Raw genomic sequence first — 18,083 nt, 5'->3', positions numbered from 1 at the left:
AGTTCCTTAGGATTTGGCCCATAGCAGTTATTCTTTGCTGAAGATCTGGGCTAGCTTGCCCATTCCAGGGTGAATTAACAGGTGTGTTGTATGTAAGACCTGAGAGGTAACTGTTCTGCTCTACTCAGCACTGGTGACGCATCAGCTGGAGTAAGGTGTCCAGTTCTGGGCACCGCCCTTTAAGAGGGATGGGAAAAAATTAGACACAGTGCAGAAGAGAGGAACAAAAATGATAACGAGCTTTAGAAAAACTGACCTGTGAGGAAGGGTAGAAAGAATTGGGCGTGTTTACTGTGGAGAAGAGGAGGGTGAGGGGGGATGTGGTAACAGTCTTCAGAGATGTACCAGGTTGTTAAAATTGATGATGATCCATCATTTTCCACATGCCCCGAGGGTAGGACAAGAAGGAAACTATGACAAAACATGCAATGGAGTGGGGAGGAGCATTTTGGAATCACAGAGCAACTGTGTGGCCCAGTGGAGAAGCCACTGGATTGGGATTATTCTCAGTTCTGTGACTGGCCTGTTGGATGACCATGTGCCTCAGTGTCCCATCTGTAAAATGAGGATAATGATGTCAAGCTCTTGGAGTTCTGTTTATGAAAAGTAGAATATAAAAACTAGGTCTTTTGATTATTACCAAGCCACAGTAGCGCATCAACTGCAAACCTAGGGGAGAACGACAGTTGTCTAAATGGCCAGGAACTTCCACCAACAAACATTGTTCCTTCTGTTTAATAAACTAGGAAATAAAAGGTCACAAAAAAAAACCCTTTGTTAATGCAGAGTTAAGGTGCCCAGTGATCGCTCGAGCCCTTCCCAAAGGTGGAGTTCAGCAAAACTCTGACTTCTGACAACCTGGAAAAGAGAAAGAAGGTAAATGTCCACACAACCTTAACTCTGCCCTATTTGTGCGATACCCCAAAATACCCACACCACACACTCCCACTCTATCGTGTCACTGCAGTGGGCAGGTGCTCCCTGCCATGTCCCTATGTTCAAACCCTGATCCTACTCCTCCTACAGGATACCATACTTGTAAAGTGTAATGGCCACTTCACACCTTTTTGCAGCCCCTGAGTTGCTGAAGACAGAGGAGAGTATTGTCACACTGTGGCAGAACAGGCTTTTCAAGACTACCTGGCTCACTCATGCCATCCCGGATGACAGGGAAAGAAGGGCTGTCACGCTGTCTGGAGTGGCTGAAGAGCACAGGTACCAACCTCAGGGAAGACTGTTCAGAATCGGGTCACAACCCCCACATTTGCTGTGAGTTCTAGACTTAGATTTCACCAACAAAGTGTCAAGTGGGACCTCCTGAAGGACTTGAGTTAGGGCCGACTCTAGGTTTTTTGCTCCCCCAAGCAAAATAAATTTTGGCTGCCCCCGTCCCAGCCCTGGGCCCCCCCACCCGAACCCTCCTGCTGCCCCAGCCCTGGGCCCTCCCCCCTACACACTCCCTGCCGCCTCAGCGCTGGGCTTCCCCCCTTACCTCTCACCAGTGCTCTCCCCCAATCCTGTGCCACCCCAGCCCTGGGCTCTCCCCCCACACCTGCCCTCTCCTTCCGCTGCAGCCCTAGGTCACTGATAACTCGCTCCCAAGGCAGGTCATTCAGCAGGAATTTTGGATGTGCACAGAACACAGACAGAATTGATTCCCATAGGGTTACAGAGCTGCAGTAAAGTGGAACAATTTTCAGCTTGTGTGATTGGAGGATATCTGGATGCATATTATAAGACTGTCCTCCATAAATGAGGAAAAGTTGAGGCGCCTTTATTTTTCTTTTATTCCACTCTTTCTTTCTGTGGGGAATTTGCCAATGCGCTATCACTGTCTTCCTTTTAAACAAACAAACAAAAAAAAGGCAATGGCTGTTGAAAATAGCAATTCTAATCCTAATAACCACTGGGAAGCATTTCTTGCTCAATTTTATCCTACTTTTTCTACAGCAAGTTACAGTGGATCGGTATATTTTATTTGGGAGAAATGAAGTAACAGCTGCCCAAACTGAGCTTGGGAACCCCTGTATTTTAAGGTGTTCAAATCTGGAATGCAGGTGCTGGGTGGATTGGGGGGGGCTGTGGGCTCCGTGGGGGAGCACAGCAGCATGTATGCAGCAGCATGTCTGGAGCTGCGCGGAGCCAGACACGCTGGTCTGAGTGGCACGGTAAGGGGGTTGGGGGATTGGAGAAGGGGTAGAGGTTCCAGGGGGGCAGTCAAGGGACAGGGAGAAGGGGGAGTTGGATGGCATGGAGGTTTGGGAGGCAGTTAGGGGCAGGGAGAAGGGGGGGTTAGATAGGTCAGGATTTTGGGGGGGCAGTCAGAAGACAGGTAGCGGTTGGATAGCCATGGGAGTCCCAGAGGTTGTCAGGGGACAAGTAAGTGGTGGGGTTCTGGGGGAAGGTGGGGGGGTCTCAGGAAGGGGCAGTTGGGGACAAGGAGCAGCGGCGCTTAGACAGGGGGTGAAGTCCTAGGGGGCAGTTGGGGGCAGGGGTCCCAGGAGGCAGCAATCAGGGGACAAGGATCAGCAGTGCTTAGATAGGGGATGGGGTCCTGGGAGGCAGTTAGGGGCAAGGGTCCCAGGAAGCAGCAATCAGGGGACAAGGACCAGCAGTGCTTAGATAGGGGATGGGCTCCTGGGGGCAGTTAGGGGCAGGGGTCCCAGGAGGGTGCAACCAGGGGACAAGGACCAGCAGTGCTTAGATAGGGGGTGAGGTCCTGGGGGGCAGTTGGGGCAGGGGTCCCAGGAGCGGGCAATCAAGGGACAATGACCAGAAGTGCTTAGATAGGGGGTGAGGTCCTAGGGGGCAGTTAGGGGCAGGGGACCCAGGAGGGGGCAATCAGGGGACAAGGACCAGCAGTGCTTAGATAGGGGGTGTGGTCCTGGGGGGAAGTTGGGAGGGGTCTCAGGAGGGGGTAATCAGGGGACAAGGACCAGCAGTGCTTAGATAGGGGATGGGGTCCTGGGGGGCACTTAGGGGCAGGGGTCGCAGGAGGAGGTGACCAGGGGACAGGGATCGGGGAGGAGGGGTTGCATGGGTTGGGGTTTCTGTGGGAGGCAGTCGGAGGGAGTGGACCTCCCCCTGGACTGTCCTGTTTTTTGAATGTTAAAATATGGTCTCCCTGCCATTCACACTGCAAATCCCCACTCACAGCAAGCCGCCCTCCTTCCCTTCCGGTTGGTAGTGGCCAAGGGAATGCTGGGGAATGTAGTTCTTTCCCTGCTCCAGGGCTGGCTCTATGAGCAGGGAGCTAACCAAGGAACTACAGCTCCGAGAGCCCCCTGTTAGCCCATGCCGCCCCTGCAAATGGGCTGCTCCAAGCAGGTGCTTGCTTTACTGGTGGCTAGAGCCGCCTCTGGCTACAATCACTTTAAGGTGCAGTCAAATACAGTCCCCTTGGGCACTCCAGTCTGTCTTAACACGCAAGTAAGCTTTCCTGTGCGACAAATGGTCCCTTACACCAAAAATCACAATAATATTCAGGGAGCTGACCCCTGGCAGGCACAGACTTGGCTTCCCCATGCTAAGGGGAGGTGTCAGTGGGTGTTGCAGAATCCCAGGCACTGCAAGAAACGTCACAGGGACATACAATAAAATTAAAAGATGGCAAATTCTGAACCAATGAATACCTTTTCCACAATGTGTGATTAGACTGTAGTCATCAAAGAGGGACTGGACATTTGTATGGCTAACAAGAATAACCAGAGTTATCATAGGCAATGATGATAATTCCTATTACTCTATGCAGCAGGTTGTTTTTCTCTAGGAACCAGACAGAGACACAAACACTCAGACACTCTCAGCTATTCTGCTGCAAAAACAAGACAACCCTGAGTAGATGCTGAGGGCATTAGGGTTCAAACCTCCCCCCATACAATGTGTATCTCCATGCCAGGTAGAAACTGTGTATTGTTACTTGTTTTTGACCCGAATGGCTAGTCATAATTTGGAGCCATGGGGATGTCCCAGTTGGAAGTAGAAATTGATGGAGTCTGATATTTTCTTTGATCCAATCTCGTTTATTGACAAGGCATGTACAAAGTCCAACTTCTCTGAATGCATGAGGAACCAAGAACAAAAGCAGCAGTTTCTTTGCTTACTCCCACTAGTCTCGTTAGCCACCTCAATCAATCTAAACAGTCACTTTTTCAAGATTTGCACTGGGCTACTATTTGCCTTCCTTGTTTTTTTCCCTAGGCTCCCTCTCTCTGTTCTGTGTGTTTTCTCGCTCTCTCTTCTCTCACACACCAACCCGTGCTCAGCCAAACCCTTCTGCCCACTCAGTCCAAATTCCTGAGGCTCACTTTCTGCTGCCGTATAGACGACCCTCAGTGGTGCAACAACTGTCATGCCTTCAGTGAGTTCCTGTGTATTCGTTAGGATCAGAGACATAAGGATTAAAGTACTATTAAATGGGTAGAATTTTCAAAAGCACAAAGTGACTTCAGAGCTTAAGTTTCCCCTTTCAGAAGGACCTGAGGATGAGAGAATCTCTGTCTCATAGAAAGTCAATGAGATTTATGCTTCTAAGTCAGCTAGACACTTTTGGAAATTTTACCCAATGTGCTTCAGGATGAAAGGAGCTGGCATGTGTCATGAGTAGTGTTTCCTCCATGCCTACCTGCTGCTTTTTTGTTTGACATTGATTTTGTTGTTGTTGCTGTAGCAAAGAGGTTGTGTCAACAGAAACCATTCACATCATTTAGTTTGTTTTGATAGCCACTAATCTGTTTTGAGTATGATGCACTGGGTCTTGGGAAATGTGTACACTGCAATGTAAGGCCAAACTTACACTCAGGCTTGAGGATTTCAATTTGACAAACGCACATTCAACCACCATGAAATACATGCGGGAAATATAATTAAGCCTTCTTTTGCCATAGCCTCTGATCAGGATACGGTTTCATATGCCTAGGCAAAAGGGGGTACATGGGATCCCCTAGAATAACCATAGGAACAGTTATTCCATTTATGACATTGTTATTTGGAATAGTGTTCTGGCCTGTCCATGAAGGTAGACACCCGACTGATGGGAAACCCTGGCATCATGAACTTTTCCAGGGCAGCCCACGTTGGCATCCATAACTTTGCCTCTGTGGTCCCCAAGGGCCTGCATACCCATGGAGTAGTACCTTTTGCAGTGTCTGTATTCTGGCTCCTTGAATACATACAGTCATGGCCCCAGTGCAGTTGGGAAACCCCATTCTCTCCAAGCCAGCACTTACTTTGGGGATATTGTTTAGGCCCCCATCTTTGGATAAACCATACACCTGACTACCTCAGAAACCTCAGCCACTGCTTTACATTCCAGTTGACTTTCCAACCCCAAACTGGTTAGCAATAGACCGTAGGACTCTGGGGTATAGCAAAGAACTTTTGAACAGGAATGGATTCCCTCGTGTATGTGTCGTGGTGCTGAATGGTCCGGGCAAGCTGCTAAGAAGGCTCCGGAAATGTAGCTTTCTTCATGAGCAAGTTCTGGTCACCCCAGGTCTGCATGATGATGGGATCCCAACAGTCTGTGCTTGTGGCTCTGCTGCAGAAGCACGGGTCTACACAGGGGGCATCAGCAGCTCTCCCGAGAGCCATGAGCAGCATCAGCCAGTTTGAGTCTGCCAGGTCTGTATCACCCTCATCCTCCTCCAACAGGTGCCTTCTTCTGAAGGTCAGAAAATGCCCTAGAAACATCCACCAGCGACTCATGGAAGCTCTGCCCATTGCATAAATCAGGAGTGAAACCACAAGCAAGACAAGTGCTTCAAATGCTGACTGTGACAGGTTAGATCACAGAAACCTCCCTGGGACCTGCGACCTGAGTTCCCAGACTACTTCTACCTTTGCTTTCCCTGACAGCTCAGGACTCCATCATCTGTCTTGCTGAGCCAGACATACCAGTCTGCTACAATAAAGACCCAGGGTCTGAATTACTTGCCCCAAAGCTGCAGGCTTACCTGAAAGCAGCTCACAGAAGTATTCTTGTCTTTAACATCCAGATGCCCAACTCCCAATGGGGTCTAAACCCAAATAAATCATTTTAACCCTGTATAAAGCTTATGCAGGGTAAACTCATAAACTGTTCACCCTTTATAACACTGATAGAGAAATATGCAGAGTTTTTCCCTCCCCGAGGTATTAATACAGACTCTGGGTTAATTAATAAGTAAAAAGTGATTTTATTAAATACAGAAAGTAGGATTTAAGTGGTTCCAAGTAGTAACAGACAGAACAAAGTAAGTCACCAAGCAAAATAAAATAAAATGCGCAAATCTATGTCTAATCAAACTGAATACAGGTAAGATACTGACCAGTTCCAGAATGCTCCCTTTTACAGACTAATCTCCTTTTAGCCTAGGTCCAGCAATCACTCACATCCCTTGCAGTCACTGACCTTTGTTCCAGTTTCTTTCAAGTATCCTGGGCAGTGGAGAGGCTCTCTCGTTAGGCAGCTGAAGACCTGGCACAGGCTAGTTTGACATAAGTCTGCATAGTGGAGCGTAGATGCCTGAGCACTGGTGTGAGCCCCACATCCAGAAATTCTAAACCTAGTGTTAATATTCAGTGTGGACACTCAAGCCTAGGTTTACACTCACTGAGCCTATGGGTTCAAGTCCCACAGACCCTAGGCCTACATTGCAGTATAGGCACACCCTTACATCCCTTCTACCGATTGCAAGATGACATGCAGTGCAACAAATGGGAAGACCAGTACAATCTTCCCAGATATAAAGTTATGGAGCTTTTGGGAATCCAGGACATCAAGGAGAGAGAAAATATTTGAACCAACTAATTCCACTCACAGGGATCTGAGGCTAGTGCCAAGTAGAATGTGGCATTTTCCCAACTCAGAGAGAACAGAGAAACAGATGAAACACGTATCTGAAATCTCAAATGACACCATGTGAATTGTAGAGTGCAGACAGTCAGGTTTCCAATTAAGGCAGTAGCAAGTATCAGCTTTAGCCACAAATCGGTATGTCATCAACTCAAATGTAGCATGTCCTCACGTTCCCCGGAGCAGTTCCCACTGGTGTGAGCTTGAACCCCACTAGGTGTAAACTTTCTTGCGCGTTAAGCTGGATGGATTCCTTCTCAGATCAGTGACTCCATCTGAATTCATTTGAGCAGCATATATTACCGGATGACTTTTATCAGGGCCTCATTTACCTCTTTGTTTCGCAGGCTGTAGATGAGGGGGTTGAGCATGGGAGTCAGGACTGTGTAGAAGACAGAGAACACTTTGTTCAGTGCTTTCAGTGTTTTGGTTTTTGGTAGCAGATACACAGTCATTAGGGTCCCATAGAAAACTGCAACCACAATGAGGTGAGAGGAGCAGGTGGAAAAGGCCTTTTGCCTCCCGGTGGTGGAAGGGATTCTCAGCATAGCAGCAATGATACAAATATAGGATGTCACAGTTAATAGAAATGAGCAAGGCGAGTCTAGGGAGGTGAGTATTACACTAACCACTGTGATCATGCTGGTGTCACTGCAGGAGAGTTTTAGCATTGGAGAAAAATCACAAAAGAAACGGTCAATTTCATTTGGGCCACAGAATGTTAATTGTGACATAATACACGTCATTATTACACAAATTAGAAATCCACTTATCCAAGACCCCGCTGCTTGCTGGAGGCACAACCTGTCATTCATCAAGGCTGCATAATGCAGGGGCTTGCATATCGCTACATACCTATCATAAGACATCGCTGCTAGGAGATAACTTTCTGTAGTTACCAAGCCACCAAAGCAATAAAACTGTGCAAAACAGCCACTGACAGAAATGGTTCTGTCTCCAGTCAGGAGACTGACTAGTAACCTGGGCAGGATGGTGGAGGTGTAGCAGGTCTCCAGGCAGGACAAGTTCCCCAGGAAGAAGTACATGGGGGTGTGAAGGTGCTGATCAGCCACAACTAGTGCAAAGATGAGGATGTTCCCAGACATGGTCACAATGTAGATCACCAGGAAAACCAGGAAGAGAAGGATCTGCAGTTCAGAGAGATTCTCGAATCCCAGGAGGATGAATTCTGTGATGATCGTTTGAATATATTCTTCTGCTTTGTCTATGAGGTGCATCTAGGTACAAAGAAAAACACTAAAACTCAGAGACGAGACTTTCAATGGCAGAAATATCCCATCAGCTTAAGCAGGTGCAGAAGGACAGATATCCAGAGACATTTAGGCACCCAAATTGCAGATATCAGAGGGGTAGCTGTGTTAGTCTGGATTTGTAAAAGCAGCAAGAATCCTGTGGCACCTTATAGACTAACAGACATTTTGGAGCATGAGCTTTCGTAGGTGAATACTCACTTTGTTGGATGCATGTAGTGGAAATTTCCAGGGGCAGATATATATATGCAAGCAGTTGCAGATAGGCGCCTAGTGAGATGTTCAAAATTCTTAGGCAAGCAACGTGCCTTTAATTCAGATTTTTAAAGCTATTTAGATGCTGCACACAGCATCACAATGCCCAAGCCTAAATCTCATTTTCCCAAATTTAGGCAATGAGGAGTCTACAGTCTATTGACAGCCAATAGGATTTAGACTCCTCCATGCCTAAATCCCTTTTGAAAATGAAATTTAAGCTCCTAAATCAATTGAGCATTGTTGCAACACAGAGCTCAGCAACCCTTAAATAGCTTTAAAAATCTGGTCCTGAGGGCTTTGCTGAATCAGGACCTTAATTCAAGCTACGCAGAGACACAAAGGATCTGCTGTTCCTCAAAGGATGCTAGCCACTGGCAAGTTTTAGCCCACTCTAAAAATGGTCAGCGTGTAGAACTGATAAATGAAATTGTTTTCAATTGTTCACTTTATTAATGTAACTTCTGTTCACCATTCACTACACTTGCCTATACTGTAACTTCTGTTCCATATTGTAATTCAAACCCCATTTTAAAACACTCAGTCCATTTTGTAAAAGCTTCCTCCAACCTTCATTTTTGCAAACGCTGCTGTAATCTTATTAGTTTAGTTTAGATGTGTGAATGAGGTATGTATGAATGATGGAATAAACCTCCAGCCCCAGCCTGTCCTGATGAGATAAAGTTCAAATACCAACGGCTGAAGACCTAGACAACAGCCCTAAACAAAGTAAGAAGCATCCACCCTCAAAAGAAAAAGACAACAGAACAACAGAAGGAAGATCAAAGCCAGGTCCAAGGCTGAAAGTCACGCCTGCAATTGATGGGTGATCAATCTAAACCCAGAGGCAGCGTGACAAAGCAAGACCTATAGACTTTGAATCCAAACTAAAAGTGTATAAAAAAGAAGGGTGAGATGAGAGACTCTGGGTAACATTCTGCTGCCAACATGGAAGAACATCGGTGCCTGCCCAACAGAGATCCAGCTCAGCCTTGTGCCCAGCTTTCCTGGCCAGTTAGCTGCCACAAGCTACAAACCCAAGCTGCAAAATCAAGCCATGAACTTAAGCTATCTTCAGGACTGGTATCTATGCAGCAGCTGCAGAACACCTGATGAATGTGTGTGTGTGTGAATGTGTGTATGTGTGTGTGTATAGGTATTAGGTATAATGTGTGTGTATAAGAATTAAGATATTAGTTATTAGTCATAAATTGTTATCATAATAAATATGGCATCTTTGCCTTGTCCCCTTTAATAAGATCCTGCTGGTTTTTACTGGTCTAATATAATTGGTACAACAAGCGGAGCTAAGAGAGAGTAAAGGAATGGCTTTAACAAGAACTATCTCACAGCCTTTCCTCACATGAATAAATCTGAGGTCTAATTCTGATCTCCCAAACGGTTTTTTGCAATATTAACTTCAGCCAGAGATCCTCCCATTTTACAGCTGCCCAGGTGAGGTCAGAGCCAGGAGCTGTAAATTCTGAGTAGACAGACAGACAGACAGACATATAGAGCCTTTGTAGTTCAATCGTTTTCCTAGTAGTATACTGCATGGTCTAAGGTCCTTAATCAGCCTTCACCCAGTGAATATTCCCAAATACCCAGAACAATGGAAGTGTGCTGGTTACAGACCGAGCAAAACTGTAGTATCCGAGCATTAAATGGGAAAAGAAGAGACGCTCTCTTCTCTTTTCCCCCAGCTCTGAGTCAGCAGGTGCAGCTCAGGAGCCTGCATGTCAGCACCAACAGAGCAGGGTGTGAACATGCTCTCCTCATGCTAATGCCTGAGACACTGAGAGCAGGACCTTGACTAGCAGCGCAACTGGGAAACTCCCTCTGCCCAGTGTCCTGCCCTGTGCACAAAGGGAATGTCCCGAGCAGGCACATACAGACTCCTCTCCTTTTCCACCCCTCCTTGGCACCCTGAGACACACTCTACCCCAGCCGCACTCTGCAGCCCAGCTGAAGAGTGACAGTGTCTGAGTCTGGACTTTGTGCAGCATTCCAGATGCAACAGAACAGCTGGAACTCAATGCTCCCAGTCACTCTCTGCAGTGTCGCAGTTCCGCCCTGTTAGGGATAGAGGATGAGACATACCAAGGGCAGAATAGGAAGTGTGAGGGAGCAAGATATGCACAGCTAAGGTGTGCGCCTGAGAAACAGCTCTGGCTGTGCTCCTTCCCACTTCCGCACCATTTCCTCCTTAGATGAGATTCCCAGGATCTGACCAAGGGCTTGTCTAAAGGGAGAGTTAGATCATGGCGAGCTGGGTGTGACTCTCCAGAGCACTAGCCTTCCAGGTACTAACACTCTGTGTGGACCCTGCTTCAGTGCACTAAACATTCCCTAGTGCGTATTGAACTACCCCCATTTCAAACAGCACTAGGGCAAAATCCACTAGGGGACTTTTAGTGTGTGATAGCAGGGTCTGCATGGCCCCTTACTGCATAGCAACCTACCGCACTGTAGATTTCCACCCCAACTTGCCACACACTGACTGCCTGTGTGGAAAAAGCCCCAGGAAGGTTCAGATTTACCTTTAATCCTCAGCTAGAAGTGGCCACCTGTGCATCAATGCTGAGTGCGTGTGGGGATCTGGTTTCCATTTCCATGCTGCTCCCCTCTGCCTCCTGCTCTCAGAGTCTACCAGGTGGGGTAGTGCACTCAAGAGCAATGGGATTTCTAAAGGGCACCAACATCTGGCACGTGAACTGGCTCGTGTAGACTCTTGCTGGCGCCCACAGAAAGTTCCTTTGTGCACAATACATTGGGGCACTTTAGAATTAACACCCTGGTGTGGTGCACCATCACCCCATATGGACAAGCCCTTATTCCCTCTGCCAGGACACCTACCTTCCACTGCTGCACTAGGCCGGCTCTTGATTTCTTGCCTGATGCACACACCCGTGTATATTACAAGGGGCCTCCACGCCTCCTGCTCTGGACTTCTAGGGTTTATAGGGGAAAGCAGCCTCACACTGGCTCAGGCAGCTCTTGGGATCTCCACTGAGGCTGCTGCTAATGATCCCTGCTTTGAAAGTGCCCTCAGGAGGGAAGTCAATGCTATGGTGCTTGTTAAGACACTGTAAACATCATGGTCATTGACTACTGAGGCCTGGTCAACACTACAGAGTTAGGCTGACTCAAGACATCTTATGTCTACCTAACTATGGAAACGCTTACACTTAAATTTCGCTCCCACTGATGTAACTGCCCCACTATGCTGACTTAATAACCGCACCTCCACGAGCGGCGTAGAGTCAAGTTTACATTGACACTAACTACATCAGACACTGCATTGCTTATGTCAACTGTTATTGGCTTTCAGGAGCCTTCTCACAATGCCCCACACTGTCAGTGCAATCGGCACGAATGCTCCTGGTGAGGTCATGCACTGCCGACACAAGGAGCAAAGTGCAGACACGCACAAACAATGTAATTACTGCAGCGACTGTCTGCCAACGTAAGTTAGGTCGACTTATATTTGTCTGTAGACATGGCCTGAGTTAGAGAAGAATGATTTCCTTAGGATTTGGCCCATAGAAGTTATTCTTTGCTGACTGTTTGGGCTGGCTTGCCCATTCCAGGGTGAATTAACAGGTGTGTTGTATGTAAGGCCTGGGAGGTAATTGTTCTGCTCAGCTGGAGTAGTGTGACCAGTTCTGGGCACTGCACTTTAAGAGGGATGCGGAAAAATTAGACACAGTCCAGAAGAGAGCAACAAAAATGATAAAGAGGTTTAGAAAACCTGACTTGTGAGGAAAGGTAGAAAGAATTGGGAGTGTTAAGTCTAGAGAGGAGAAGGGTGAGGGGGGACGTGATAACAGTCTTCAGAGATGTACCAGGTTGTTAGAAGAGGATGATGATCCATTGCTCTCCATGTGCCCTGAGGGTAGGACAAGAAGGAAACTATAACAAAACATGCAGTGGAGTGCGGAGGAGTACTGTGGAATCACAGAGCAATTGTGTGGCACAGTGGAGAAGCCACTGGATTGGGACTATTCCGAGCTCTGCCACTGGCTTGTTGAATGACCATGGAGGCAAGTCACATCACCGCTTTATGCCTCAGTTTCCCTTATGTAAAATGGGGATAATGATGTCAAGCTCTTGGAGAGCTGGTAATGAAAAGCACAATATAAAACTAGGTCTTTTGATTATTAATGAGCCACAGTAGCGCATCAACTGCAAACCTAGGTGAGAACGACAGTTGTCTAAATGGCCAGTAATGCCCACCAACAAACATTGCTCCTTCTGTTTAAAAAACTAGGAAATAAAATGTCACAAAAAACCTTTGTTAATACAGATTTAAGGTGCGTGGTGATAGCTCGGCCTCTTCCCAAAACTGAGTTCAGCAAAACTCTGACTTCTGAGAACCAGGAAATAGAGAGAGAAGACAAATTCCCACATAACCTTAATTCTGCCCTATTTGTGCAATATCCTAAAATGCCCACACCACGCACTCTTTCTCTACCATGTCAGTGCAGTGGGGAGGTGCTCCCTGCCCTGACCCTATGTTCAAACACTGATCCTATTCCCCTAACAGAATACTACACTTTTAAAGTGTAACAGCCACTTCACACCCTTTTCCAGCCCCTGAGTTGCTGAAGACAGGGGAGAGTATTGTCACACTATGGCAGCACGGGCTTTTCAATAGCACCTTGCTCACTCATGCCATCCCCAATGACCAGGGAAGAAGGGCTGACAGGCTGTCTGGAGTGGCTGAAGAGCACAGGTACCAACCTCAGGCAGACTGTTCAGAATCAGGTCACAACCCCCACATTAGCTGTGAGTTCTAGACTTGGATTTCACCAATTAAGTATCAAGTGGGAACTCTGCAAGAAATACAGCAGCCTTAACCTGGAGTCATAGGCAGTCCCCTTGGGCACTCCAGTCTGTCTTGCCACCAGATAAGGCTGCCTTTGCAATAGATAGCTCCTTACATCAAAAATCACAATATTTAGGTTATTCCCAGTCCCAAAGGACCAGTCCCTTATCCCAGGTCAATTGCACTTTAGATCTTACACAAAAGATGATGCTTGTAGCCAATCCTATAGCAAACTATCTAAGGATTTATTAGCTAAGAAAAAGAAACAAGGGAGTTATGTACAAGGTTAATGCTGGTAAACACACACAAATGATTTACAGTCTTAGGTTCCAAAAGATGATAGAATCTGGTGTAATATACAAGCTCTGTGTGTCCTTTAGGGCTAATCCCAGCTAAGCAGATGGGGATCCATTGCTTATGCTTAGAAATCTTGCTCTGCCAAAGACCAAGCAGCACAGATTTACAGTTTCTTCTTGTCAGGGACTTTTTATTTCCTTCTCTCAAGCAAATGGGATGAGGCCTCATCATGGGTGTTAGGGGTGGAGTGTGTGTGTGTGTGTGTGGAAAATTACCACAGTGTTTTATCCTCTGATGTTCCACTGTGGTTCTTCTGGTATCTATGGGCTTGCTTTTGTTGGACTGGAAATAATATTTCACACTTGGTAATGATTCTTTTCTGACTGGGGAGGGAGGTTTCCAGTTTCAGAGCAAACAACTAAATATTACCTTAAAACATGGGATACAGACATTATAAGTGAGATTAACGCTGGCAGCACCTTACAAACATTCTGTGAAGTCTAAACATTTTTATAAATCTTATATTTCTTTTAACGATACCAACACACAGGTGAGTCAGACTCATTTCCAGCTGTGTATTTGTCAGTGTTCAGTGAGGCCTAGGGGCCTTGGCATGAGCTGGCACTTGGTCTGCCAGCATCACAGGGCATATTCTACCTCTGTCCGAAAAGCATGATAAGGCTGAATATAGCAATGATATTGAGGTATAACGCCACTGTCAATCCCAAGCAAAGTCTTCTCTTCTGTGTTAATGTCTCAAATCAAAGATGCATTTCATGGCAAAGATCAGGATTATCAGTATGACTTTACACTGGTCATTCCATCGTTGACCAGATCTTTACCCTTTGAGACATCAGTATGAAAAGATGGTTGAATTTAATCAGCCATACGCAGCACTTTTTATAGACTTCCGTAAACCCTTTGATTCACTGAATCAGGCAAGTTTCTGGAGTCTGATGAGGCAGCGACTTGGCGTCCCTGGAAAGCTCTATAATGAAATGGAAAGCTGTGTTTGAGTCAATGGCTGGTATATGGCATGGGGTTTCCTATCTCCATGGCAGTTAGGCCACGTTGTATTCTCTCCCCATCACTTTTCAACATCAGCATCAACTGGATGATGGATAAATATGAGGAGGCAGCTGTCAGGGGTGTTGAACTGAACACCATGATTCTTGGAGATCTCAAAGATGCTGTTGATTTTATCTTGTTGGCTCATGTTGGTGAGTTGCTGCAGCTGACAGCTGATCTGGTTGAACAAGAGGCAGCATGCATTGATCTGGTCATTAATCTGGAGAAAACAAAGTTGTAGGCCATTATCATCCAGCTCCAGATTACAAGCAGCTCAGTATTAAACTGTCTGAGCAGGACATAAGACAGGTGGCAACTCTCAAATCCTTGGACAGCTTCATAGACAGGGCTGGAGGATGCTCAGATGATGTGGACACTAGTACGGCAGCAGGTGCCACCACATTTCAGGCCTTTCAGTGACATCTGTAGGGACATAATGACATCCAGCTTTCTGCATAGCTGCAGATCTATAGAACTGAGGTGACACCAGCTCTGTGATACAACAGTGGAACGTGAGCACTGAGGAAGGCTGAAGAGCATTGGATTACTGGTTTTGATTCTCATCATCTTTGCCAGCTGCTCCATATTAAGTTAATAGACTCAAGTCTCAGAGTGCATGGTCTACCGTCCAGGAGAGTGCATTTTGACAGAGGACTTCGGAGTGCTATTTCCTAGCTATGCCAGGGCTCAGTTATTTGACCATTTGGGAATCACTTCCCTCCTCTGTGCCTCAGTTTTTTTGTCTATGAAATGGGGATAATAATACTTGAAATCCTTTGCAATGTGCTTTGAGGTCCACAGATGGAAAGGGGTATGACGGAGTTACATATCGTTAAAGGGGCTTACACATATTTCCCATTTATTTGGGCTCTTCGCACATGGACAGAAACAGCATGTGGGAAAATGGGAGATTTCTTTTGGGATTAGGATGCCTTTTGCATTGGCTTTGAGGCAGTATAGCAGAGCATAACATTTGAAATATACTACTAACCACCTGACCAGGATGAGGACAGTGACTGTGAAATACTCAGGAAGATTAGAGAGGCTACAAAGGCAGAAAACGCAATAATAATGAGGGATTTCAATTATCCCTGTATGGACTGGGTACATGTCACCTCAGGACAAGATACAGAGATAAAAGTTCTAGACACCATTAATGACTAATTCTTGGAGCAGCTAGTCCTGGAACCCACAAGGGGAGAGGCAATTCTTGATTTAGTCCCAAGTGGAGCCCAAGATCTGGTCCAGGAGGGTGAATGTAGATGAACTGCTCAGTAACACTGACCATAATGTAATTAAATTTAAACATCCTTGTAGGGGAAACCCTCCACTGTAGCATTTAACCTCAAAAAGAAGAACTACACAAAAATGAGGAGGCTAATTAAATTAAATTAAAAGGAACAGTCACAAGGGTGAAATGCCTGCAAACTGCATGGAGAGTATTTAAAAACACCACAATAGAGGCTCAAATTAAATTTACACATACATCTCTTAAAAAAAAGTAAGAGGACCAGAAAAATGGCTAACAGCAAAGTAAAAAAGGCAGTTAGAGACAAAAAGATATCTTTTAAGAATTGGAAGTCAAATACTCCTGAGGAAAATAAAAAGGAGCATAAACTCTGGCAAGTCAAGTATACAAGCATGAGTAAGGCAAGCTAAGAAAGAATTTGAAGAGTAACTAACTAAGAACACAAAAACTAAAAGCAATTTTTTTAAGTACATCAGAAGCAGGAAGCCTGACAAACAGTCAGTGGGGCCATTGGACTATCAAGGTGCGAAAGGAGCACTCAAGGAAAACAAAGCCATTTCAGAGAAGCTAAACGAATTCTTTGCATTAGTCTTTACTGCAGAAGATGTGCTTCTGTCATAACATTTCTTCCCAGATCTGGACCTTAGCGTCCAAAATATGGGTGTTAGCATGAAAACCTCCAAGCTTAGTTACCAGCTTGGACCTGGTAATTGCTGCCACCAGCCAGGAATTATACAGTGCCTAGCTCACTGTGATCTCCCCAAAACCTTCCCAGGGAACCCCAAGACCCAGATTCCTTGAGTCTCACCACAAAGGGAAATAACCCACTTCCCTTCTCCCTCTTCCCCTCCAGGTGTTCCCTCCCTGGGTTCCTGGAAAGATATACAGATTCAAGCTCCGTGCATCTAAACAAAGGGATTCCACCCTCCCTGCTTCAAGTCCTTAACCAGTGAAAAACACTCAAACAGGTCTTTAAAAGAAAGCTTTATATAAAAAGAAAGGAAAAAGATATAAAATGGTCTCTGTATTAAGGTAACAATATACAGGGTCAATTGCTTGAAGGAAAAAAAATGAATAAACAGCCTTATCCAAAAAGAGTACAATTTAACACATTCCAGCAACTACACACCTGTAAATACAAAAAAAAATAATATAAACCTATTGTCTTACTATCCTTGTACTTACAACTTGGAAACAGAAGATTAGAAAACCTGGAGATAGAAAAATCACTCTCAGAGCCGAGAGGGCACAGACCCAAGACAAAGAACAACGAATTCATACCCAAAACTTCACTCCACCCAGATTTCAAAAAGTCTTGTTTCCTGATTGGTCCTCTGGTCAGGTGTTTCAGGTTACTGTTTGTTAACCCTTTTATAGGTGAAAGAGACATTAACCCTTAGCTATCTGTTTATGACAACTTCTCACACTTAAGCTATTATTTTTAGGTGACAAATCTGAGGAACTGTCCCAGACTGAGTTGTCAATAGAGGAGGTTTTGGAAAAAAATAATAAATTAAACAGTAATAAGTCATCAGCACGAGATGGTATTCACTCAGGAATTCTGAAGGAACTTATATGAAATTGCAGAACTACTAACTGTGATATGCAACCTAGCACTTAAAACAGTTTCTGTACCAGATGAATGGAGGGTAACTAATGTAACGCCAATTTTTAAAAAAGGCTTCAGAGGCAGTCCTGGCAATTACAGGCCGGGAAGCCTAACTTCAGAACCAGGCAAATTGGTTGAACCTATAGTCAAGAACAGAATTATCAGACACATAGATGAATACAACTTGTTGGGGGAAGAACCAACACAGCTTTTGAAAAGGAAAATCATGCCCCATCAATCTATTAGAATTCTTCGGAGTTGTCAACAAGCATATGGACAATGGTGATCTAGTGGATATAGTGTACTTGGACTGTCAGAAAGGCTTTGACAAGATACCTCACCAAAGGCTCTCAAACAAAGTAAGCAGAGAAGGGATAAGAGGGAAGGTCCTCTCATGGATCAGTAACTGGTTAAAAAGACAGGAAACAAAGGGTAAACCCAGTCACTGGCGATGGGAGCTCACTGCTTCATGTGGAGGTTTGAAGGTAAGTGTCACTAACCTCGTGGTGAATTATATTTGTAGGCCAATGCAATCAAGGTTGTCCGTTTCCAATAGCTGACAAGAAGGTGTGAGTATCAGCAGAGGGAAAATTACTTTTTGTAGCACTTGTACTCCAATCTATATCTGGGAAATCAAAGTCTCCCTTAATCACACAATTCCCAGTAGTATT

At 45.6% G+C, this 18,083-nt stretch overlaps 1 protein-coding gene across 1 annotated transcript; it reads right to left on the bottom strand.

Moving 5' to 3' along the window:
- Positions 1-7,134: 7,134 nt before the first annotated feature.
- On the bottom strand, positions 7,135-8,073 carry LOC115643768 (olfactory receptor 11A1-like). Its single transcript, XM_030547751.1, has one exon. It carries the CDS (start codon positions 8,071-8,073, stop codon positions 7,135-7,137), a length of 939 nt encoding a protein of 312 aa, XP_030403611.1.
- Positions 8,074-18,083: the final 10,010 nt, after the last annotated feature.

Source organism: Gopherus evgoodei, unplaced genomic scaffold (genome assembly GCF_007399415.2).
Source record: "Gopherus evgoodei ecotype Sinaloan lineage unplaced genomic scaffold, rGopEvg1_v1.p scaffold_70_arrow_ctg1, whole genome shotgun sequence".
Classification (NCBI taxonomy): Eukaryota; Metazoa; Chordata; order Testudines; family Testudinidae; genus Gopherus; species Gopherus evgoodei.
This window is presented reverse-complemented; position numbering and strand designations above follow the sequence as displayed.

Bases quoted from the DNA above. Each gene is read 5' to 3' on its own strand.
- LOC115643768 (XM_030547751.1), bottom strand. From the start codon at position 8,073: ATGCACCTCATAGACAAAGCAGAAGAATATATTCAAACGATCATCACA.